Source organism: Mustela lutreola, chromosome 1 (genome assembly GCF_030435805.1).
Source record: "Mustela lutreola isolate mMusLut2 chromosome 1, mMusLut2.pri, whole genome shotgun sequence".
NCBI lineage: Eukaryota > Metazoa > Chordata > Mammalia > Carnivora > Mustelidae > Mustela > Mustela lutreola.
Window position 1 is genome coordinate 199,063,443 of NC_081290.1, and position 24,135 is coordinate 199,087,577.

Below are 24,135 nucleotides of genomic sequence, written 5' to 3' on the forward strand. Positions count from 1 at the left end.
TAGAAAAGTGAATGGGGGTTATACAAATGCAGCAGCCATTTAAAACAGGAAAAAAAAAAGGTATTTCAGAATAGTCACTGAAAAAAGCAGTGATAATCACTCCTTGAACATAGAATAGCTTTTGGTCAGTTATTTTTTCAACGATATGGAAAATAACTTGTGAATACATCAAATCTTTCAAAATATAATTACAGTGAGTGGGCGTGGTTAACGTAAGGGTACCCGCGTTGGAAATTCTGCAGATCCTCAGGCAAGACAGTCCAAGACCAGAGTCAGAAAAGAGCTCTAGTCCCTTGGTGTCTCCTTAGAGCCATAAATGTACAGGGAAGATCTAGCATTAAGCTTATCTGTCCATTTCCAGAGTAAGCTAAACGAGTTCAACGTTTACACTGGCTTTCTTCATATGAAAACATACAGAATTTGAAATGAAAAGTCAATAATATATCAGCTAGTAGTAAAGGTTCTTTCAACATTGCAATTGATCGATGGGATCATCATGGGATCGCTCACACAATCAATTGATAAGAAATGCTTCAAAACCTTCTACTGATCAATGCATTGCTTGGGTGAGGGTTTTTTCCCTGAGGGCAAGAAACTTTATCTAGTCTTATTTTTAAAGTTCCTTTTACCTCTCTTATTCTGGGATTTATAACATTTTCCTGTAAACTTACTGTTACATTTCTCAGTTTTAAATTCTGTGATCAGAAGACTTGTGATATTTAGCTTTTATGTATGAGGCCCCAAATAAGTTTAACCATGTTAAACCCAAGGTATAGCGATATGTGAAAAATTTTCACCAAGTGAACTGATCAGTGAAAAATCACCAGCCTTTAACCATTAATCGTGCTTGAGTCATTTTCTCTGAAACTCAAACACACTAAAAAACCTTTCTCAGCAAATCCATCAGTCTTGGATTTTTATTTTACGTGCCGATAAAAACACAGATAATCTCACAATTTAGCTCCTCCAAGAGATTCAAGGCTGATTCCAAATCTGGAGTCGGGTCCCGGCTTCTCTGTCCAAGAGAGGTCAGGACGCTGGAAAGCAAGGGGAAGCCAGGAAAGGCAGGGTGGGCAAGGGGAAAGCAGGGAGCGGACCCCACTTACCGCCATCGCAGGACGTGTTGCTGAGTAAGGGGCAGGGCCACTGGCTGCAGAATCCACAAAGTAGCTCATGGTCACTTTCAGCACCTGCGTGGGAGAAAGCCTTCACTGAGCCCCTGCTTGCACCAATGTGTGCACTAGAAACCAGAGGGTTCGAGTCTTAGAAGTGGGTGTCTCCTAGGAACCATAGAGCTCACCTCTTCTTTTTTTCAATATTTCTTTTGAAGTGGGGAGGAGGGGTAGGAGAGGGGGAGACAGAGAGAATCTTAAGCAGGCTCCACGGGGAGATTTACATGGGACCCGATCTCACAACCCTGAGATTGTGACCTGAGCCGAAATCAAGAGTCAGACACATAACCGACGGAGCCACCAGGCACCCCTAGAATTCACCTCTTTATGCTACAGAGAAGGAAATGAGAAATCAGGAAGATAAAGTGACAGATCACGGGCACATAGAAAATGGGCAGACCCCAGACAGAGCCAGTCTCTTGACTGCAAAGTAGCAGGGATAGTGCCTAGCCTGTGTGAGCTACAGTCAAGAAGCAGGAAAAGCACCTACAAAAAGACCCTTTTGCAGGGTTTCTGGACAAGAACCAGGTCTTACGTGTTATTTTTAGTAATATCCCCATCTACCACCCTCCCTCCACCCCAACCAGGCCTGGCACATAGCAGGTGCACTCAGCACACCGGTGTGGCATAAATTTGATAAAAGAGTAAAAAAAGAAAGGCCTGAAGGGAAGAAGGATGGAAAAGCCCTACTGGAGAGACACATCCACCAGGACCTAAGACACAGATAAACAGAGAGAAGCCCTGAAAAACGGATGGAACATTATTCATCTGGAACAAAAGGAGAAACACTATGAAATAATTCTTGAGCAGAGCTGTTATCTACACCAAAAATCCGACTGTCGAGAATACTTGAGGAATGTTCTGGCTGAAGGGATTTTCCAGCTGGTTGTCAGTCATCAGGAAAACCATTTATGTATCAAACATTTTTGTTAATCTAAATGCTTCCTAAAGTACATTAGTTCACACACTTTAATCAACTCAATATTATATACTGAAAAAAAGTCTTTCCTAAGTGATTTAGAAGATTTAGTTCTTAGGCACAGCATTCGAAGGCTAAATTCCTATGGTTAGGAAGTGACGTTTTAGGGGTGCCTGGGTGGCTCAGGTGGTTAAACATCTGCCTTCAGCTCAGATCATGATCCCAGGTTCCTGGATCTAGCCCCAGCTCAGGCTCCCTGCTCAGTGAGGGGTCTGCTGCTCCCCTCTGCCCCTCCCCCGACTCGTACTCTTGCAGGACCGTCTCGCTGTCTCTCTCTCAAATCAATAAAACCTTTTTTTTTTTTTTAAAGTAACATTTTTGTTTTAACTTGACTGTTTCTGGATTATATTTGTCTTTTCCTTTATTCTTGCTAATATGTAAAGCCACCAGCACATTTCAAGGAAAAAAAAAAGAGTATTATATGTCCTATGTTCAGTTTGTGGTTTTGGTTTACTGTCTTCGTTCAGTTGACAGCCAATGAGCCTATCTTCCTTCCTACGAAATGTATTTAAATGATATAGTTAAACCAGCTCAGCAACAGAAAATTATACCGACTAAGGACTACAGTTACAGAGTGGCTAATATTGCATGGTTGAGATCAGTAAATTAAAAATCGTCAAAAGACATATCTTTGCCCAGAACTTGTGCTTCTTGTTTTTAACTAACCCTTTACTTTTCTTATGATGCATTTTCTCCAAAAATAGATGCAGACAAAATAATATTAATTTTTAAAAATAAAATAACTAAGGGGACACCTGGGTGGCTCAGTGGGTTAAAGCCTCTGCCTTCGACTCAGGTCATGATCCCAAGGTCTTGGGATCAAGCCCCACATCAGGCTCTTTGCTCAGCCTGGTTCCCTCTCTCTCTCTGCCTGCCTCTCTGCCTAGTTGTGATCTCTCTCTGTCAAATAAATAAATAAAAATATTTCATAAGTAAATAAATAAAATAACTAAGGGTAACTAGGCTATGTTAATCAAGATGCTATTCCTTGTTTTTTAGGGGAAATTTATCTCCGTTGCAGCAAAATGGCCCCTTAAGAATTTCCGGTGGTGAAGCTTAAGAGGAGACAAAGACCAAAGTATGCAAGTCCAACTGGATTTTTAAAATCCAGTTAATATCCAGTTAATATCACCTGTTTCTCAAAACAATGAGGAGCTATCTTGAATCAGACCGAACATGACATATGAAAAAGGTACATACAACATAGGTCAACGAGGACTGATCCTGACCATACACTGTCAAAGATAGTCTCAATGAGTTCAACATTCCCTTCCTACCAAAGCATTCCTTACCTTTAATCTTGAAATCAAATGCAAAAATCCTAATGAATCGTCATCAATCTATACATCCCCACTTGAAAGTTTTTGATCTGCTCACGGATGAAACTTACAACTCAGCAACACAGAATGTGTCATCCTAAGAATAGATTAACCATGATCAGATTCCCTCCAGAGCCCTGCAGGACAACCTATACCTTTGGGACCTGTCAGGTATGGGAGCACTGTTTGTGCCAGCCATTCAGCCCTCCAATGTCCTCCCCAAAAGTCCCATGGACCCCCTGAGTCATCACAGACCTCAATCATTCATGCAACAAGCACAGTGAAGGCGTCCTTTGTTAGAAACTTGTTTACCCATTCGGTAAATCATTACTACGCGTCTGCTGTGTGCCAGGCCCTGTTCTGGGCATTTGGGACCCACCTGGTAAACAAAGATCCCCAACCTCATAGACCTCACATTCTCTCCGACTCAGAATGAAGCTGAGAAAGACAGTCTCTATCTCCAGGCAGTGGCAAAGACAGACTTACATAGGACTATAATACAAGGTGATGAGCAGTTTATCAGCAATCTAGAAAGAAATAGCGGTCAGTCCTACTAGGTGTGGGGAATGGGAAATCGTGGAAGATTGCAGTGTGAGGCATGCCCTGTGGCCATATGAATCACCCCTATACTCCCATAAGTGGCAAAGATCCTTCCTCTTCTGAATTCCTGTTTTATTTAAGTATTTGTAAGAAAAAGGATTTTTGGAAGGGGCAGCCTTGTCAGGAAGCCCAGCTCAAGGGCATCAGGAGTTTCAATCTCAGCCAGACAACACCCCTTGGAGCAACACAGCTTGGGGAGAGGTTCGGTGGAAATATGTGTTTTCTGTCCAGCAGACAGAGTGAGGGAGGAAACCTATGGCCCCACATATGGTTCATTCAGCGCGGGGCTGTGTTCCTGCGGCTGTGTTAGATGAATGACACTTCCCTTGGGGAAAAGCCCTTTGCCCAGGGAGGAAGCCAAAAAGAGGGAGTTGCCAGAGCTCTCAAGGGCTCTCATCTCAGGAAATAACTCTGGGACAGAAATGGATTACTGCTGTATTATTTTTTGGAGAAAGAAAAAAAGAACTCACCCTTTCTCCACTTGTAGATTGTGACACAGAACAGCTGCTTGGGACATAAACCCTTTCAGGAAAAGCAAAAAGTGTCTGGGTGACGCTTTTTTTTTTTTTTTTTTTTTTTTTGACTTGTTGGCCAAGGAGAATTCCCTCCCACATAACATGAAACATCAGCTGGACCAACGTTTTTGTTGTTTTTTGTTTTGTTTTGTTGTGGCATCATAAACGTTTATTACCTAAATACAAAACAACTGTGTGGCTTAAGATTTACTCCCCAGCCTAGAAGCAACCAGAGGCCCGCCAGAGTGAAGGAACGATGTGAACACCTGATAACAGGGTTGTGTTGAGCTGAGCTCAGTTTTCTTGAAAGGAAGCAGCAATGGCCAAGGAGCAGATAAATGTGTCTGAAGTGACTTAATTCTCAGGATCCTGCCCCGGCCTCCGGGGGTAGTGCTCCCCCTCCACCTTAGGGCTCATGCTACCCAACACGGATACACCTCTGCTCCTGTAACGTGGAACGTCTGTTCCCACAAGCTCATGGGGCCAGTCCTCTGTTCCCTGCCCTTCTCACATGACCTCCTTTGGTAGAAATGCCTCCTGTCCTGCTCCTCAGCCACCTACCTGCTTCTCTTGCTGCTTTGAGACTCCTCTCAGAAGGTCTCGCTGCCAGGGACCCCTCCTGCCCTACCCTTCCCTCCCGGGCAGGACTAGCTGGCCTTCCCCCCTGTTCCCCTTGCGTGTTTCTGCCACTGTGCCTAACACATTGGTTTATAAACATCTGTTTCGGAACACCTGGGTGGCTCAGTTGGTTAAGCGGCTGCCTTTGGCTCCGGTCATGATCCCAGTGTCCTGTGATCAAGTCCTACATCGGGCTCCTAGCTTGGCAGGAAGCGTGCTTCTCCCTCTGCCTCTGCCTGCCCCTCTGTCTGCCTATGCTCGCTTGTGCGCTCTCTCTCTCTCTGACAAATAAATAAATAAAATCTTAAAAAAAAAAAATTTTATAAACATCTGTTTCTATTTGCCTCTCCCACTAAACTCTGAGCTATCTGAGTCATCTTTGTATCTCCAGACTTTAAGATAGACGAGGGGGCATAAGAGATTTTTTTTTTTTTTAAATTAGTGAATGAAAGGATGACTTGGTCTCCCAAGAAGGAAAATGTAAAGTGGATCAGATTTTTTTTTAGATTCTCTAATCAGAGAATCTGAGCAGATCCCAGATCTGAATAAAGATCCATTTGAAATAATAGGTGTGGGGGCTCCTGGCTCAGTCGGCTGAGGGTACAACTCTTGGTTTCAGCTCAGGTACTTGTCATCTCAGAGTCCTGAGATGGAGCCCCAGGAGTCACCACTCAGCGGGGAGTCTGCTTCCTCTTACCTCTCCCTCGGTCGCTCCCCTCCCCCTTGCCCGCATACACACTCTCTCAAATAAATAAATCTTTTAAAAAAATAAAGAATAGGTTTGTTGTGTGATCCATTTCTAAGCTTTTGCTCTTAATGTCACCTCGTCACAGAAGTGTTTTCTACCACCCCATGTGACACTGAGCTGCTTCTTGATTGTCTCATCAACGCACACCCCATTAGAACTTAAGGATTTCGTCTGCATCTTCACTCTCTGCTCCAGGCCCTACACAGGTGCTGGTAGGATACGGCCACACAGAGACTTGTTGATTCTCAGAGTTAAGTTAGAAAACACGTACATGCCCTTTAACTCACTTAAGTCCTCCCCCCCCCGCCAAGATGTGGTGAAAGACAATGGGCAATGCTGTAACCCAGTCAGGCTGAGATCTGACTCTAGGTCTTCAGCCACCTTCCCCTGGGCTCCTCTTTTTTCACTCTCCTCAATTTTCCATATGAAAATGCTCAATCCGTGCAGAGGACAAAAAAGATAATAGTTTGGTTTATGTGGGTGTGTCAGTCCAGTAATGGACTTTGAACAGTTTTCTGTGGGACTCAGGGGAAAGCACTATTCTTTGTAGAGCATGCTACCCAATGGACCTCTTCTAGACCTTTCCACCCTCCGCAAGCTTAGAGACTTGGGCCTGACCTGCAGGCTGAAGCTGCCTTTCACCCAGATCCCTGCAGGGCAGGGTGAGGGAGGCCCAGAGGGCAGAGAGGCTGGGGAGGAGCAGGGGTGTGTCAGACCTAGGCAGAAAGAATAGGAAATGCCAAAGAGAGAAGACTTTCATGAAGGCTGAAGCCAGTTCACATCAACTCTGTCCTGCTTGGCTGCATCTCTACAGGAGCACGGTGACATTAGTGTTTTTTATTCTGGGTTATGTGCTCTTCAAGGAAACACTATGCCATTAAGGAAATAGTAAACTACACTTAAATGATTTTTATTTCTTTTGAAAACGATTGTTTTTGGAAAAAATAATATATATTTATTGAAGAAATTACGATAAAAACACAGAAATGTCTAAAATAAATGTCAAAATCACCCTAAATCCCACTGTCCAGAGGTAATTATACTAATACTCTGTTCAATGTTCCTCTGGGTGTTTTTTAATGTGTCTTTCCGAATGTAAATATAACATATACACATGATCATAATTTTACCTTCATGGTATAATTTTCTACATGCTATGTTGTTATCTGCTTTTTTCATTGACATTTGACATGTTATGGACATTTTTCTACTTCAAGGAATATAGCTCTACATTCCAAAGTTTATGGCTTCGAGTATTATGCTCTATGTATGCATTATTCTTGACTTAATGAGTCTCTTATTACTGTATAACTGACTTGTCCGAGTTCCTTGTCATGATAAAGGTTCTAAAATATTTTCTCTTGTCATTAAATACCTACAAGTGGTATTGTTGGAACAAGGAACGTGTACAAAGTGCCTTCCATAACAGAGAAGCCAAAATTACACAACCACCAACAACGGCACTGTGTTCTAACTTTGACCTTACCCTCCAGTCTTCCTGTTAATGTCACAGATCAGGAATCATGGTTCCAATCTATGCTAGATATAAAGATGGCACGTGAAGGATTCAACTGTGGATAAAGCTATGAAACATAAATAATGTAGATAATTTGCTATGCAAAAATTAAATAGATTTGCTACTAGGATTCAATATCAAGAATTTAGGATTCCCATCAATCTGTATTAAAAAGACACCCTTTTGGGGTGCCTGGGTGGCTCAGTGGGTTAAGCCTCTACCTTCGGCTCAGGTCATGATCTCAGAGTCCTAGGATCAAGCCCCACACATTGGGCTCTCTGCTCAGCAGGGAGCCTGCTTCCCCCTCTCTCTGTCTGCCTCTCTGCCTACTTGTAATCTCTCTGTCAAATAAATAAATAAAAAGTCTTTAAAAAAAAAAAAAAAGACACCCTTTGGGCCTAGAGTGCAGGAGGAAAAGAATTTGACTGACAAAAGGACTATCCATTCAAAGAAAAATAACGGAACCTTTGCCAAACTAAAGACATTGCCATCCATGTCAAGGCAACACCTTAAATCTCCAATGAATAGTTTGAGTTTCTTTTTTATGACTGCCATGAAAATCTGTTTTTAAAGACTCAGAGGGAGCATTCCTTCTTTTGGGAAACTTTCCCTGAACCCCTGGGCAGTTAGATGGACACTCCCGGCCCTCGTCCACAGGACTCAATGTATCAATACTCCTACTTTGGTATTTGCTATTTGTTTCAGAGTATTTCTTTTATAAATGTCTGTTTCTGCTCCTCAATCCTGAGCTGCTGGAGAGTAGGGACTGCCTTTTCATATGCTACATAGTAGACATGCAACACGTTTGTTGACTGAATGAAAGAACCTGTCCGTGAAATAGAGTTAGAACATATAACAGTATGTCTCATAGCCTGAATATACTCAAGAGTGAAGATATCTCTAAAGCAACAACAAAAAGACCCATCACCTGTGATGACGTGTGTCCATATGCAACACTAAGATTAGACTTCTTCAATGTTCACTACATGCAGGATCGTATTATTCTTTAAAAAAAAATTTTTTTTTTAATTTATATGACAGAGAGTGAGCAAGAGAGCAGGAAGGGTAGGGAGGGGAGGAAGAAGCAGACTCCCCACTGAGCAGGGAGCCTGACACAGGACTCCATTCAGGGGACTATGGGGTCATGACCTGAGCCAAAGGCAGACACTTAATCAACTGAGCCACCCAGGTGCCCCAGAATCATATTTTCCTTTAAACTAACAAATGCACCAGATTGACAAGTTTATCTATTGTACTATTCTCTCTCTTAACTCTCATAAGTAGCTCACTGGTATTTTTCCAGTCATTTTAGTAGATCTCTCCTTTGATCTGGCAGGGTAACAAAAGCTGCCAAGTTCAATTCCCCCAAGAACTCAAATTTAAGAGTATTTAGATCATTTCCTAAGGAAACTTTGTGATTACAATAAGGAGAAAAGAAAAATAGTTCGAAGGATTGGAGATGGTTTCTCTTCCTTGCTCCTAAAATTTTTAAGAACTTCATTGTCTTGACTGTGTATTTCAACATTACAGTAGTAAACATTCCTTCTTATTTTAAGTGGCCAACCCTGACCTATAAAGGCAGTGCTCTCATTTATGTGCTGTTGCCTTTTGTGTCTTAAACCAAACAGGCCACCTTCACTAAATGCACAAAGCAGCCACTCAGGGTACAGCTAGCATTGCAGTCTTACTTCTCCTCCGCTTCACTGATAATTAGTGCTCCAAACCTTACTTGAATAGAGGCATGAACATGACTCATAGCCATCTCCTATTTCTCTAAACCACCCCCATCTCCTAACTAAGCATAACACTTTCAAGTTCTGTATAAATTGACATAGCTCAACCAATCTTTCTTGGAAGACTATAAATACACTCATGTTATCATATGATTGCAAGATTATATTGTTTTGCCCTTCCTCAAGGAGTAACTCGTAAATATGTCCTGAAAAAGAGAGAGAATATGAGATGGTTTTAGTCTGTTGTACCATAGCAATTAGGAAATAAGGAGTACCTCACAGACTATTTTATGTTTCCTCCTCATGGAAACAAATCCTTCCCAGTCACACTGCTGGAATGGCATTGTCAACAGTGGGCAGAGTGGGAGTTGCTTCTCATAGACATCAAGGGATACATCCAAACCTGCCTGCTCTTAAATGCGAGGAATTTATGAACACGATATCAATCCCAATCCCTGAAACCTAGCAGAAACTGGCACTCTACTTTTTTCTGGGCAATCAGGCTTCATGTGGGAACATCCTCTGGGAGACTGAGGGTAACAGTACCCTATTTTACAATAAAAGTGCCCACAGCCTCATCTCCAAATGTCATTCCTCAAATGCTGTATTTAACCACGAAATTTAGCAAATGAGCACAGTTGGCCACCATGCATATTATAGTTATCTATGAATAGCGAATCGATAAATTTAAATTGTTTCTTACTAAGAAACTAGAAACAGAAAAAGAGCAAGCTAGAGAAATGACATTAAGTACTCGCTGCTTCACAATGACAGATATAGTGGAGGTCACATTATATGAGATTCTTGGCTAAGTCAAATCCAAAGAAGGTCTGCAAGATTAAAAATGTCACCTCTAACCCAATGGATGGGGCCAAAGAAATCCCTAAAGAGCCTAGAATTTTAAATAATTACTTTTTTACTCACAGCATGGAGAGCACATTGGACACAATCTAGAATATGGAGATGGTTTGGGCTCCTAAGAAGCTCTCAACAAGACTGAAAGACATCATGAACAGAGGTAGCTACTAAGAGGACATGAAAGGGGATCAGGATAGATTTGAATAATGCCCTTTTCAAACTGAACCAAAGGAGACCAGTTGCCTCAGATCTCTCAAATCCAGCAAGCAACTTCTTGGGACTATGTCAGATGGAGATTTTCACGGTGTTGTTTTATTTGTTTTACTGCCCAAACTGTAAGGTTCAAATTTTCTGAATGTAATGTTCAACGGCTTGCTGCCCTTCTTGCAGAAAGAGGGACTTTGCAATTTTAATCAACTTTGGAGTTGACCATCATGCTTTGTTTGAATACACTGGGCTCAGAGAGGTTAAGTTTATCAGCAACTAAGAGCTCTGGAGTTACAGACTGTGGGTGAACTGGCAGCTCCTCACTGAGCCTATGGCCAAGGGCAGGTTTGTTAAGCTCACAAAGTCTCAGATTCCTCAACTATCAATTGGAGGTAATAATACCCATCCTTTCAGGATCATTGAGAAGGGTTGGATAAAATAAACGTGCTTAGCAGAGTGCTTTATGCATGATAAAATGGTCAACAAATAGTGGTTCTTATTTATTGCTGTCTTGTCATAAGGCCTGGCATTAGTAAACATTCATACTTTCATAGTTATAGTGGGTTTTATTAATTATTATTTTTAGTGCCCAAAGGAGCAGACGCTATTCATTCAGGTATTAGAACTAGAACCCAGATGGCCTAAATCCCTTGTTCCTTTTTCTAAAGGACTTGCATTTAAATAATCAGAAAAGGATTCCCTTCCATAAGCAGAGGTTGAGTAGGCATTAGTTAAGAATTTCCCTGAAGAGCCACAATTTCTGTTGAATAGTAGTCTATTTGTACCATTGTTATGCATAAAACCGAGAAGTAAGCATTTTTCTTACTGCGAGGAGCAAACTCACTGAGAGACTGCAAGGCACAAAGGGGGAGATATTGTAGCCTCTCGAGTCAGACCGAAATTTTTTTGACTTAAATGTCTATCTTTGGTGGAGTAACTCTTTAGCAACTAGATATGAACATAAGGAAGTAGTAAGCTGCTACAGAAAATACTCAAGAGTTTTTGTTCGTTCACGTTTTTTAATTTTCTTGTGTGTGTGTTTTGTTTTTTTCCTCTAGAGCTGCGCTTTCCCCAACTGATTTGCATAGAAATCACCTGGGAATCGCGTTACAATGCAAAGCCTGAGTCAGCTGGTCTGAGGTACAGGGGGAAGGTCTGTATTTCCAGCGAGATCCCACGTGATGCTGATGTTATGGCCCAAAGGACCTCAGTTGGAGGAGCAAGGAAGCGTCTGGACAAACTTGGTTAAGTTCATGAGTGATTACAACAAAGCAGGTGTTGAGGGGGCAGGGCCCCCTGAGGATCAGGCAAAAAGACATCTGTAGCACAGGCTGAGCAGAAGTTCGATTTTTAGCTTAGCGACAATACAAACCTGGCCAGGGAAACACAGGCGGCTCAGGACCTGTCTCTGTCCCCAAAGCCATGTGCCTGAGCATGGGCGCGTCTGACAAGCCTTCTAGCCTTTCTTAAGAACCTGTGGTTGTCGTTACTTAGCCTCGAATGTCAAGAAACTGCCATTGCTGTTCTCTCCCCACTGACAGGAATCCTTTCGTTTAAAAGGTCACCAGGGGCACCAAAAGATGATGAAGGAAAATAATTTGCATTGTATTTTTCACAATTTTAAATGTCCTAACACTTCTGGAAACTCTCCGGTTTGTGTTTTGCGACTTCTGAGGCATTGGAGATGATTTCCAAATGAAAGGTCAAAAAATTTAAATACAAAAAAAAAGGCTAAAATTCGGGGGGGGGGGGGGAGGTGGGTTCTACTTTTCCACATCACTTGAAAATTTCTAGATTTTACTTCTCCCATTGAGAATATTTTTTGACATCTTCACCAAGAGGTCCTTTCTTGACTCTCCTAGTGAGTACTACCCCAGCCTTCTCCTCTAAGTTCTTGATACAGCAGCAGCCCTTAGTCAACTGGAATATCAAATCTATCCTCTTCTATGAGAAACAAAATTGATCAAAATAGATGTCACTCCCTACTCCAGACATGATTTCTTGCTATCTGAGGTCCCCAGACACTCATAGACTGTGTCACACAGCTTAGCATTCATATTGTCTTTTATTTTCAACTTCTTTTCAGGTAAGACCTTGCCTCCTAAAATAAAATTATGTTGATCTTAGAAATGGAACATCCATTATTATTCCTTCAGTATCTGTTACGTCACCCAACACAAGGCTGGAGACAACACAGAAATTCAATCGATATTTGTCCCAAGAGACACCGGAGGAGAGATATGCTGATCTGGTCAACTAGACCTTTAACTTTTCTAATGGTCAGTATCTCTCTAACAACGAATGGTCGATCTGCAGATTCCCCTTTGGAAAAGAGGCCTATTCCATAGTATTCTCCCAAATAAGAGCAAATCATGAGTCAGAGCAGAAGAATTCAGCCTAAACTCGTGTCAGTATCTGAAAGCTATGAAGGTTGCTTTGCAATACGGTGCCAGCCCCAAGGTCTGGACTCACAGCCCCTTGGTTCTAACCAGGTCCTACTCTACATTGGTCATATCACCAAGCTCAGGGTCTTCAGCTGTTAAATGGGAATAACAAGGGTGCCCACCTCAAATACTTCAATGTGGGTTAAATGAAGTAGTCTGTGCAAAGCACTCAGTAAGGACCCCCGAGCATACTAACTTTAAGTGCTCGAAAAATATTGGGAATTATTTTCCTCTCGGTGGGGAAAGTGAAGGAAACCAGGTGTGATACTCGGAGAATAATCCAGATTAAAAGCTGGAGTTCCCTAAAGCTACATTTTCAGTGGAGCAGGGACGAAGGAGATGAAAAGACACAAAATGAGTTGTTTTCGAATCTGAGTTTTCCGAGGATTGAAAACTCACAAAATTTGCCTCCAACGCCACTAAATTGTTGCATACCACATTCAGTTTGCTCAAATACCAAATATGTTTTAATTTCCATAAAGAAAGAAAGAAAGAGGGGGCGGGGGCGGGTATGTGTCCCAGCTTCTGGGATGTCACCCTTCCTTCGGCTGTTTGCTGCAGAAATGGGAATTTTCAATGAGTAATTAGAAAAGTAGAGTCGCTGTGGAAAACAGATCTGTTCATCAATAAATAAAATCAGGAGGTACACCAGAATGGGAATTCTCAGTAAGAAATTCAGGCATACACTGAGGCTCTGGGTATAATCAAAGAGCGGAGTGTCAGGGCTAATCATTTGTTTCCCTACCATTCATCCGTGTTCTGCCTCCCCCTCCCCCAGGGACCTGCACCCACACACCCAACTTGTTACAATATTACTTAGGACCGCCCCTCAACAGGATTGGAACTTTCACTCTCTATGCTGTTTACTCCTGTTCTCTCATCTTTGTGGAATAGGTGAGGCACGAATCATCATTCACATTTTAAGAACAGTCAGGTTAAATACCTGTTCTCCGTTACCAAGCCAATCTCTAACAGGACCCAAATGTACATCCACATTCTTGATGCCAAATCCAGCAGCGGGTTCCAGTTCTGACCCTGCTCGCCTTTGAACTTCATTATAATCTGAGGCAGGCAACTGGCCCAGGTCCATGCTCTCACCCAGCTCTCCAGGGTCAGGCATTACCAGGTGTTGAAGGAGGACACCTTTTGCCCACCTTCTTCCAGACTCTACCCTTGGACCTTGCGGCCCCTCTACCCACTAGCGTGTGGGTGGAAGGAGCCTGTAATCAGACTCTGCCTCCCTCCTCCTCAGCAACGGAACCAGGACGGAAGACGCTGTGTGGCTGCTTTTTTTTTTTTTTTTGACTGTTTGTTTTTTCACTACTGAGTTGGCAAGGATGGGAGTTGTTGATTTACAATTAGAAACAGCATGCTTCTTCAAATATTAATATTAATAACTACAATACTGAACACATGAAAAGGGCCTTTCATCTTCAAAGCTCTTTGCAGACATTAACTCATTAGCTGTCCCTTCCCTCCATTCAGGAACAATAACAGGTAAGTAAGAATCTCAACAGCAACAGTGGCCACCCTGCCAACCCTCCACGCATAGTCCCTGCCTGCAGAAGGGGAAGGTTTGTTTTTAGATAAGAAGGAGACGACACAATCCGGAGCCACGACAGATGAAGAGTCATTTTACAAATCATGAGGAATTTGCCAGGGTTATCATTTTAGAGGCTTTTTCCTGTTGTTTTGGTGATATGTCTCTTTTCAGTTGCCCAGCAATGGTATGAAATAAGGGGGGGAAATGGTTTAAAATTTAAAAAAAAATCTTACCCAAAAGGTAGTAAGGAAAAGCTACAAGTGAATACCTTGATCTCAATAACCCAGAATCTTTTTGAACAGTTCGTCCATGTTTAACGCTGCTTTAAAAGGTGGGGTAACAGGGGCTTGTTAACAGCAGATGAGAAGCCACAGAGTGGCAATGCAGGATAAAATCACCCAGTGCAAGGGAATGGCCATCCATACCCCTTGTGGTTCCGTAGCATCGCCAATGAAGTCCATCTCTGCGGGGGAGAGGAGAAAAGCCCCGTGACTTTGTGACTCTCCCTGTCTCAGCTACAGCCCCCAAAACAGGCAGAACACGGGAGAACTGGAGTCACAAAACAAGGAAAAACACCAAAAAAACACAAAACAGAAAAAAAAGAACACCACAAAACAAACTGGCTAGTTTGACTTGCAAGAGTCAAACCTGTGGCAATTTCCTCTCTACAAAAATTCATTAAGCTGCGTGGCAGCAAAAAAAAAAAAAAAGCAATAGGTTTGGTAGGAGTAAAAGAGAAAAAGAGGAATTTCTATGTTTAACTACAGCTTTATTTCTTTGGAGCTGCTCCAATATGCGAGGAAAATTCAGAGTTCTGACAAGTCATCTGCGAGTCTCTAAAACGTGTGTGATTTTGCTTTTATTAAGCAGGGAGAAGAGTGAAACACTCTTGATTTCAGACTATTTTAAGAATGTTAAGAAGTATTTTTGAAAATTGTTATTAAGTAATTGAATGGAAAATATCGGAAAATGTGAAAAGAGAAAGAGAAAACCCGCCTGTATCCTGAAAGTCCCCATCAATTCACTGTTTAATTCCCCAGAATGAAACAAAAAAAGGGGGGGAGCGGAAAGGAAAGGAGCAAAGTTTTAGGCAGAAACTCACACTTCACTTACTACTTTGCCGGAGAGCCTGGGTGAAGAAAAGGTCCTGAGTGAGCTTCCCTCAGTGTCTGCGGTCTCTTTCCAACTACCTGCAGGAATCCTCCGCTTGATGGCTATAGAGGATGCAAAGACCATAATGTTTCTAATAGAGCTGCCTCCTTAAATTGGGGGGTGTGGTCAAGGCCGGGAAAGCTGGGAAAAAAGGCAGTGTGCCCCAAGCCCTTGACAATGCGGAGGCAGACATGGGAACAGGCTCTTTGGTCTAGGTGGAAAAGCAAATGTTGTTACTGGCTGGGGTCACACCGAATCACACCTTATTTTCTATCCTTCAAATTATTCTTCAATTAAATATAATGCAGCCATGGAGAGTAATGGGGAGGGAGATGAGCCAAAGGGAACCAGCTCAGTGGGATAACCTGTCTCATCTTCTGCTGATGCATTAGATTTACCTTCTACTGAATATGTGAATATTCATGGTTTCAATGGCGCCCCATTAACCTAGACAAGGGGTCTGGAAATGGAAAGCTTGCTGTAGAATCAGGTCCCCCAAGGCTGTCAGAAAACAGGATATCTACCAAACAGTCACCTGCTCTGGTTTAGCTCTGTTAACCTGATGTGAAATGTGATGTTTCCTAAGGAGAAGGAAATAATTATATGGAATGGAGCACTGGGAATTCTTAAAAATAAAATTAAAATACCCTATTCGTGTAAGTCTGGTCTTAGGTGATGTCTAAAATAGATTAGTTTCATGGTCCTGACTCTGGCACAGCAATTAAAGGACAGAAATGTTCATATATTTCCCATTTAGAGCAAATGTGAGCAGTGTGAAAATCATACATTTGTTATAGGTGAAAATATACAGCTTCTTTTATTCACATATTCGGAACCATGGTTAAGAATGTTATATTCATGTAAAATCATTTCTAGGAATACGGTTATTTTGTTAAGAGAAAAATTTTTTTGAAAAGTCATTATTTGGGGGCACCTGGGTGGCTCAGTGGGTTAAAGCCTCTGCCTTCGGCTCAGGTCATGATCCCGGGGTCCTAGGATTGAGCCCCGCATCAGGCTCTCTGCTCAGCCAGGGATTCTGCTTCTTCCTCTCTCTCTGCCTGCCTCTCTGCCTACTTGTGATCTTTGTCTTTCAAATAAATAAATAAAATCCTTTAAAAAAATTCTGTTTAAAAAATAATAATAATAATTTAAAAAAAGAAAAGTCATTATTTGGCTGCTTAATTTAAGAGTTTTATCCTAAAAGATTCTATCTTTTTTGAAGAATAGATGGGAGCTGGATTTGTCATGGTTGGCTCCTTTCTCTTTCTAGTGACATCACAAAAGCACAACTTGGAAATTCTGTGAAAATCTAATAAATGTCCCTCAGAGCAAAAGCATCATTATCCTTCACTCTATAAAGCTAGCAATGCAGTTAAGATGGTGTTGTAATTAAAATGAGATTTTGCTGCTCATCTTTTTTCTATGCACTTTAATATGGCTTCGAAGAAGGAAGAGATAACGCCATTTGGTGCAGTATTGTTTAATAAAGGTCTGTGCCAGGCACTGTGCTAGACATTGGAAAAATAACAAGTTTATGCTGTCGTGGGAAGAGAGACACAAATCAACCATTGCAATACAGTGCAAGACATGCTACCTAAAAAGCTCATGGTCAATTAAACCCATCACAACTAATTATAATTGTATTTACTATGTTTGCAAGACATTTGGAAAAAAAGCAGAGAAGACATGGATTCTTGTCCTCCAAGGGTACACGGTGTGATTTTTAAGAAGTTCTGGAATTGGACATTGTCTACATAAGAGTTCATACAGTCAGCAATACTTGAGGACCTTAGCTCCCTCCTCTACCTGTCATGGTGAGAAAGAGCATAAGCTAGAAATCTGAATGATGCCAAGTAAGTCATCACTGTTGTAAGTTGCCTGGCAATGCCCAGGAAAGCGGGAAGTGTTATTTAAATTGGTATTTTCAAAAATGCAATATTAGATCGGTATCCACAGGCAATAAATGAAGTTGAATCCTCATCTCACACTACACACAAAAATTAACTCAAAATGGATCAAAGACCTAAACATAAGAGTTAAAAACATAAAGTTCTTAAAAGAAAACATAGAGAGACACTTCACAACACTGGATTTGGCAATAATTTATTGGCTAGGACACCAAAGCCCAGGCAATAAAAGCAAAAATAGGTAAGCTGGAATTCACCAAAAGTAAAACCTTTTGTGCATCAAAGGACACCATCAAGAAAGTGGAAAAAAATGAGAGAATATATTTGCAAATCCCTGATAAGAAATTAATATTCAGAATACATAAGAACTCCAAACAAAACAAATAACTCCATTACAAAATAAGCCCATTACAAAATGGAGTTTTGTAAACAAATAACCCCATTACAGAATGGGAAAATGACTGGAGTAGACTTCTCAGCAAAGATATACAAGTGACCCATAAGCACACGAAGAGATGAAGAGGAGGTCAACATCACTCATCATCAGGGAAATGTAAATCAAAATCACAATGAGATAGCATTTCACACCTATGACGATGGCTCTTATTCAATAAAACCAAAACAGAACAGTACTAGGAAAGAACAGATGTTGGTCAAGATGTAGAGAAAGTGGAACCCTTCCACAAATCCTGGTGAGAACATAAAACGGGTGTAGCCACTATGGAAAATAGCATGGTGGTTCCTCCTAAAATTAAATGTAGAATTATTATAGGATTCAGAATTCCCTTCTAGGTATACAGCCAAAAGAATCAAAAGCAGAGACTTAAGCAGACATTATACCAGTGTTCACTGTAGATCACTAACAATAGCCAAAATGTGGAAACCACCCAAATGTCTGTCAAGACATGAATGTATAAGCACAATGTGGTGGTTACGAACAACGGAATATCATTGAATCTTAGAAAAATGAGATTTTGACATACTATAACATGGATAAACCTTAAGGATAGCATACTAGAGAAAATGAGTCAGACCCCAAAAGACAAATATTGTATGATTCAACTTCTACAAGGTACCTAAAAGAATCAAATTCTTAGAGACAGAAAGTAGAATAAAATCAACATGATCAGAGGGGAGTGGAAAATGAAGAGTTAGTGTTTCATGAGGACAGCGTTTCCCTTTAGAATGATGAAAAGTTCTGGACATGCAAGGTGGTGGTAATTATTTCATGTCACTGAACTGTATGGTTAAAATGATGGGGCACCTGGCTGGCTCAGTCAGTAGGTCATGTGATTCTTGATCTTGGTGTTGGAAGCTCAAGCCCCACATTGGGTGTAGAGATTACTTAAAATTAAAACCTTAAAAAAAAAAAAAAAAGATGGTTAAGTGGTAAATTTTATGTTGTATGTATTATACTAAAGTTTAACTTTTAAAGATTTTATTTATTTATTTGACATAGAGAAAGAGTGAAAGAGCACAAGCAGGGAGAGCAGGGGAGGGAAAGGGAGAAGCAGACTCCCTGCTGAGCAGGGTTATATAACAAGGTTATATCTCAGAACCCCAAGATCATGACCTGAGCCGAAGACAGATGCTTAACTGACTGAGCCACCCATGTGCCCCTGTACTAAAATTAAAAAAAAAAAAAAAATACACTGACTTGAAGAAAAAAATGTAGGTCACCAGGGTAAAGTAGTCCATTTGCAGAAGGAATGCTTTCTGATCGAAATGGATGGTATGGGACAAAGGGAATGATCCTCCAGAAGAAAAGGGGATGTACTTGTAGCAGCGTGGGATCTCCCCACTATATAGAGCCCCTCCGTCAAGTCATCTGTCGAAGAGGAGATAACATACCGGCCCAATTTCATGAGGTTGTTGAGATGACTGTATAATTGGATAATTAGTATAAACAATTAACTGTAAAGGCCAAAGCTGGTTGTTCTTTTCCATGCTCTTGGATATCAAATTCCATGGAGAAGGACCTTAGGAAAGATGACTATATATTTCAAGATACTCAAGGAAAAAAAAATTTAAAAACCCAGTTACCTAGCAAGCATATATCTTTGGGCTCCCTTGGGAAAGAGTTAAATCGAAAGTATTGTTGGCTTCTCTAAATATCTCCATAGCCCAGCCTGAAGGATGGTAGTTTCAATATAGTTTAGACACATTTGGAATAGAGCCTGAATGAATTTCTAGAATAATTACCAAGCGATTTGCTGCTCTTACTGTGAAGAAATCTTTTTCCTTCTCTCAGCATAACAAATGACATTGCAAGTTTATATTTCCTAAGAGGAAAAATGGAGAAAAGAGGGAGGGAGAGGGGGAAGAAGAGGGAGAAGGAGAGAGAGAGGGAGAGAAGCAGATGCCCCGCTGAGTGCAGAGCCCCACATGGGGCTCGATCTCAGGACCCTGAGATCAGGACCTGAGCCAAAACCAAGAGTCATCTGCTTAATTGACTGCCTTACCCAGGCACTCCAGCAATCCACATTTTAAACCACCGTCTGCACACAAAACAAGTTTGAAGTCAGCAATGGCATTAAATTTAATGAGAAACTAAGCAAAATCATCATTTGTTGCATTGTACATACTATCTCTTTTCTCCTTCCATCTCCCTGAAAAAACCTCCGATGTTTAAGAAGACCCCATACATGCAGGAAAGCAGCATCTAAACATATTATCGAAACTGAGTGGAGGTAAAATCCAGATACCGTTACAAATGCAGTGGTCACCAAATATCGGAGAGGCCCCAAAAGATAAGATGAAAGGAAAGCAGGGAACAGAGAACCTTTGTCTACTCATGCTCCAGCTCTGGAACTTCTTATCCTGTACTTTGTAATGAATCTATCTCCCTTCCGTGATCAAAAGCCAAGTCTATGTCTTGAGCCCCAGACGTATCAGCAGTGGCACACACACGTGTGTGCACACATCTGGCGCCCAGGTGCCTGTCCTTTTCTGTGCCAGCGAGCCGATGGAGAAGCTAGAGTTCTTGGCATAGCCCTCCCAGGACCCCGCAGTTGCTCCAACCAGCTTTCCTGTTGTTTCCGTCCTCTCTCCGATGTGAAATGGGCCTGGAAAAGGGCCCCTCTGCAACGTAGCTTAGATCAGGCTTGTGAAAGACCCGTCACCATCCTGGTTCCCTTGGGTTCACGGAGCATCCTTTGAAACCCACGAATTCGAAAAGTTCTGACAGAGCAGAGTGGCTGATGGTAGGGTATATTGGAGCCCGCAGAAACCCGTCTCTAATCACCCTCTTTTTGACTCTGTTCCTTTTTCTGTTCTTTGTCTCTGTGTCCCTTGTTCCCTCCTCCCTCGAAAGACCTTTACTTTTTCCTTCTGTCAATCGACTCTGACACGGTTAGCTTTAAATTTCCATTTTTAATTATACAATTAATTTGGGGTTGCAGTATATTCAAACAATACACAAGAATGTGGATAAAAACTCAGAACTACCACCCTTGCCCCCTTCCACCTGATCTCACACCAAAAATGTAACTATAATTTATGGTTTGATATGCAGCCACCCCCTCCCCACTTGTCCCTACACCTTTCTCAAGGGTTTATGTATATACATTGTTCTGAGACATCCAGTACATTTCCTGGTGTTGTCTTTCCACATTTCTCAATGGAGCTCTCTCATTCATTTCAGCAGGAAGTCTAATCGTCCATCATATTGCACGTGAATATGGATGTCATGAGTCTAACAGGTTATGGCTTGACAGGTCTAAATATCATACCTAGAGAATGATACCATTTGTTTGCAATCTGAAAGCACTCATCACCTATGTCATTTCTGGTGGCATGGGAGATGTTTGCTTGCTTTATTCTTCTTATGTGTTTGTGTTTTCTGCTTTTCGTATGAAGTTGTGCTCCTTTTGTATTAAGATAAGCAAAATTTTCTTTTCAAGTGTGTGATTTTATTGGTCTAATCAAGATTACAGTAGAGCACCCCACTCTAGCACAGTGTTATGGACTTGAGATTATACTGTCCCAACTTGAATCCCAACCTTCTTCTTCTTATGTTACCTTGAGCATGTTAAGCTTTCTGACCTTTAGTTCCTCCAATGGAAAACAAGAATAAGGATATATACACCTCAGGGATTATTATGAGAATTAAAGAAGCATTGAGTGCTAAGTATTTAACTAATTAAGTTTGTACCTGATCAATATGAAACATTGTTATCAATGGCAGCATAGGCTTCCATTTTCCGGCCACCATGCCCCACGAATCCTGAGAATGCATGGGCTGTTCTTCCCTCATGGCTGGAGTGTTGGGCTCCTGCTCCGGACAGGAGAGCCTGACACAGCACTGAGTAAGGCAATTAGGACAAGCTTGCTGAGAAACGGGGTCCTGCTGGCTTTGTACAAGGCCAGCCACAGCTTCTTCTGCTTGGGGGCTCCCACAAAGAAATGTTGCCCATATTAATTTTCCCTTTAGAAATAGTCCAATGATTACAGATTGAGTCCAGTCTTGGGGTCAGGCCCTCCTCCCCAAGATGATAACAGCACCAAACTTGAATTTCCCCAAGCAAATTTTCTAGTCCTCATTTAGAAGGCAAACGACTTTCAATGGAGGGACTCAGACACCATTAATCTATTTCTTGATTTAACTTGAGATAAACTCCTTCTTCTTCATGGGAGGCTGTCAGGGTTTCTGGGAAGCAGTCTGAGCTCTGCTTTCTCTAGGTGCTCAGGATTGGCTGTGTCTGCGTGAACTGTACACTCTCTCTGTGCCTTGGACATCTCCCTATTTTTGCCCCTCACCTGGACCAAATCAGTAGCATCTGTTCAGAAAAGATATGCTTTCCAGAACAGCACCATCATGACAACAACTATGAGCTTGTGAGCTGGGAAGAATCTTTAGGGATTCTGCAATCTCATCACCTTTCAAGTAAGTAAACAGAATTGGGGAAATCAATCTTCTAGTTAAGAAAGTTAATAAATAAATTTGTGACTTTTCTTCAAAGCCAAAGCGTTAGCCTATTTATAGGAACCATTGTCAGCTGCATCTTGAGCATCCTGGATAAGTCTAGAGGTCTATGTTTGAAGCTAGGGTAACTAGCACTACAGGAGAAAATTCAGATTAATTGAACTGTTGATGAGGTTATTGTCCCGGAGACTCAGTAGACAGCTCAGTCCTCAGTAAACCAGGAAGAGGAAAGAGCAATCCAATGTACCACCAAAATATCACCATGGATTTGCTGTTTCAAAATGTGCTGAGGACGAAGTCCAGTTAACTGCAGTCAGCTACAGGCATAAATGCATTGAGAGATTTATAGAACACCACATTCATCAGTTATTAGTGGGTTCTTACTTTGGCCTTGTGCTGATGAATGATTGGAAGTAGATTGGTTTGTTTTGTGCTTTTTGGAACACCATGTCCATCAACTGCCAGCTTTGCTGTTGACATCTTTATCCTTAATGCTTCTCTTTCTTCCTCAACATAACCAAGGTGATTCCTGAACTCAGGGACCAGGGAAACAAACCAAGGTGATCCGTATGTCTCCGCCATTCACATATGTGTAGTTTCAACTCGTTCCACCTCTATGAGGAGGCTTTCTCTAATCACACCCTCTTCCCTTTCTCACTAGATTGTCTTCTCATGACATGTTTTAAGAGCATGTCTCTCTCTTTTGTAGCAAAAATGATGTTGTAATTACTTGTGTAATGTCCATCTCCTTTGTTTATTGTAAAATCACGGGTTGGGGGAATGGGGAGGAAATGGATCAGTCTTGTTTAGCATTGTTCCTGTAGCTATTATCATTATACCTAAGACCTAAAGTAAAGGCTGTATAAATATTTGATGGATGGTTGAATGAGTAGATGGATGGATAGATGGATGGATGGATGGATGGATGGAAGAAAGGAAGAGCAGATGGATATTTGAATGTCATCTCTACATTCTCTAATTTACCTATAATTTCTTAACTTTGGTTCTTTGATCTTTAATTCTCCTTTCATTGCTCCTGTATTGTCATACACTTTACCAAACTCTGGCACCCAACTCTGTCCCCAAAAAACACATCACACAACTGTTTCAGCATGAACTTTTTCCCAGTCAACATAAAAATAAACCTGTCAGGAGAATAATTTATCTTTTACATAGCACGGAGTGAAGTGAAGAACTGACAATTAACCAGAAAATTCAGTCTGTGTAAACAGGCAGAATGAGTCACCACTTCACACCAGATTTCTTTTTGTCTGTTATCTGGGTAATTCAGCCTACATCTGGAGTGTTTTTCCTTTACTATTTGAGTAGAAGCATCAGTACAGCCCTCATCTTATTTTTCTTTAAGGATGAGAAAAATAGAAGTAATTGACTTGTGATTGCTGGGCTGAATCTAGACTGTTGGGTTTTGTTTCCCTCCTCGTTTGTTTGCCAAGAGTTTCAGGTCTGACAAAAAATCTGAAATGTGTTACTCATTTTTATCAATGGCTGTTGGGAACAGAAAACTCTTCACAGTGTATAGGTATATAGAAAAGGTATCCCAGGACTGATTCAGAATGAGACGACTATATAGTACGAAAAGAAACACTGTGATTGTACAATACAATTTTTAACTTCCCTTATTGCATACAAATCTGTAATCTAAAACACCCATTTCTTTCTTACTTTCTTTCTTTCTTTTTTTAAAGGGACAGCTAAGGAAATCATATAAGCTTGAACTCAAACGTTGCACCAACCAGAAAACATCTGGGATAGCCAACAATGCTGACCTTGCTTGTGACCAGAGAGAATCTAGTTCATTATGCAATAAATTGAAGTCCTAATTAAGGCTGCCTTCTCTTGCAATTTGCACGATAGCCCACCACTGGCCAAAGCACAGAAT

At 41.4% G+C, this 24,135-nt stretch overlaps 1 protein-coding gene across 2 annotated transcripts in view; it reads right to left on the reverse strand.

Annotated features, from left to right (window-relative positions):
- ETS1 (ETS proto-oncogene 1, transcription factor) overlaps positions 1-15,496 on the reverse strand; it is a 129,022-nt gene extending 113,526 nt beyond the window's left edge. For both annotated transcript variants that reach the window (XM_059184693.1, XM_059184677.1), the window contains exons 1-2: positions 15,366-15,496; positions 1,107-1,190 (exon numbers count right to left, since the gene is read on the reverse strand). In XM_059184693.1, the coding sequence (XP_059040676.1) occupies positions 1,107-1,190; positions 15,366-15,488 (207 nt within the window). In that variant the 5' untranslated portion in view covers positions 15,489-15,496. The remainder of the gene's footprint in view (positions 1-1,106; positions 1,191-15,365) is intronic.
- Positions 15,497-24,135: the final 8,639 nt, after the last annotated feature.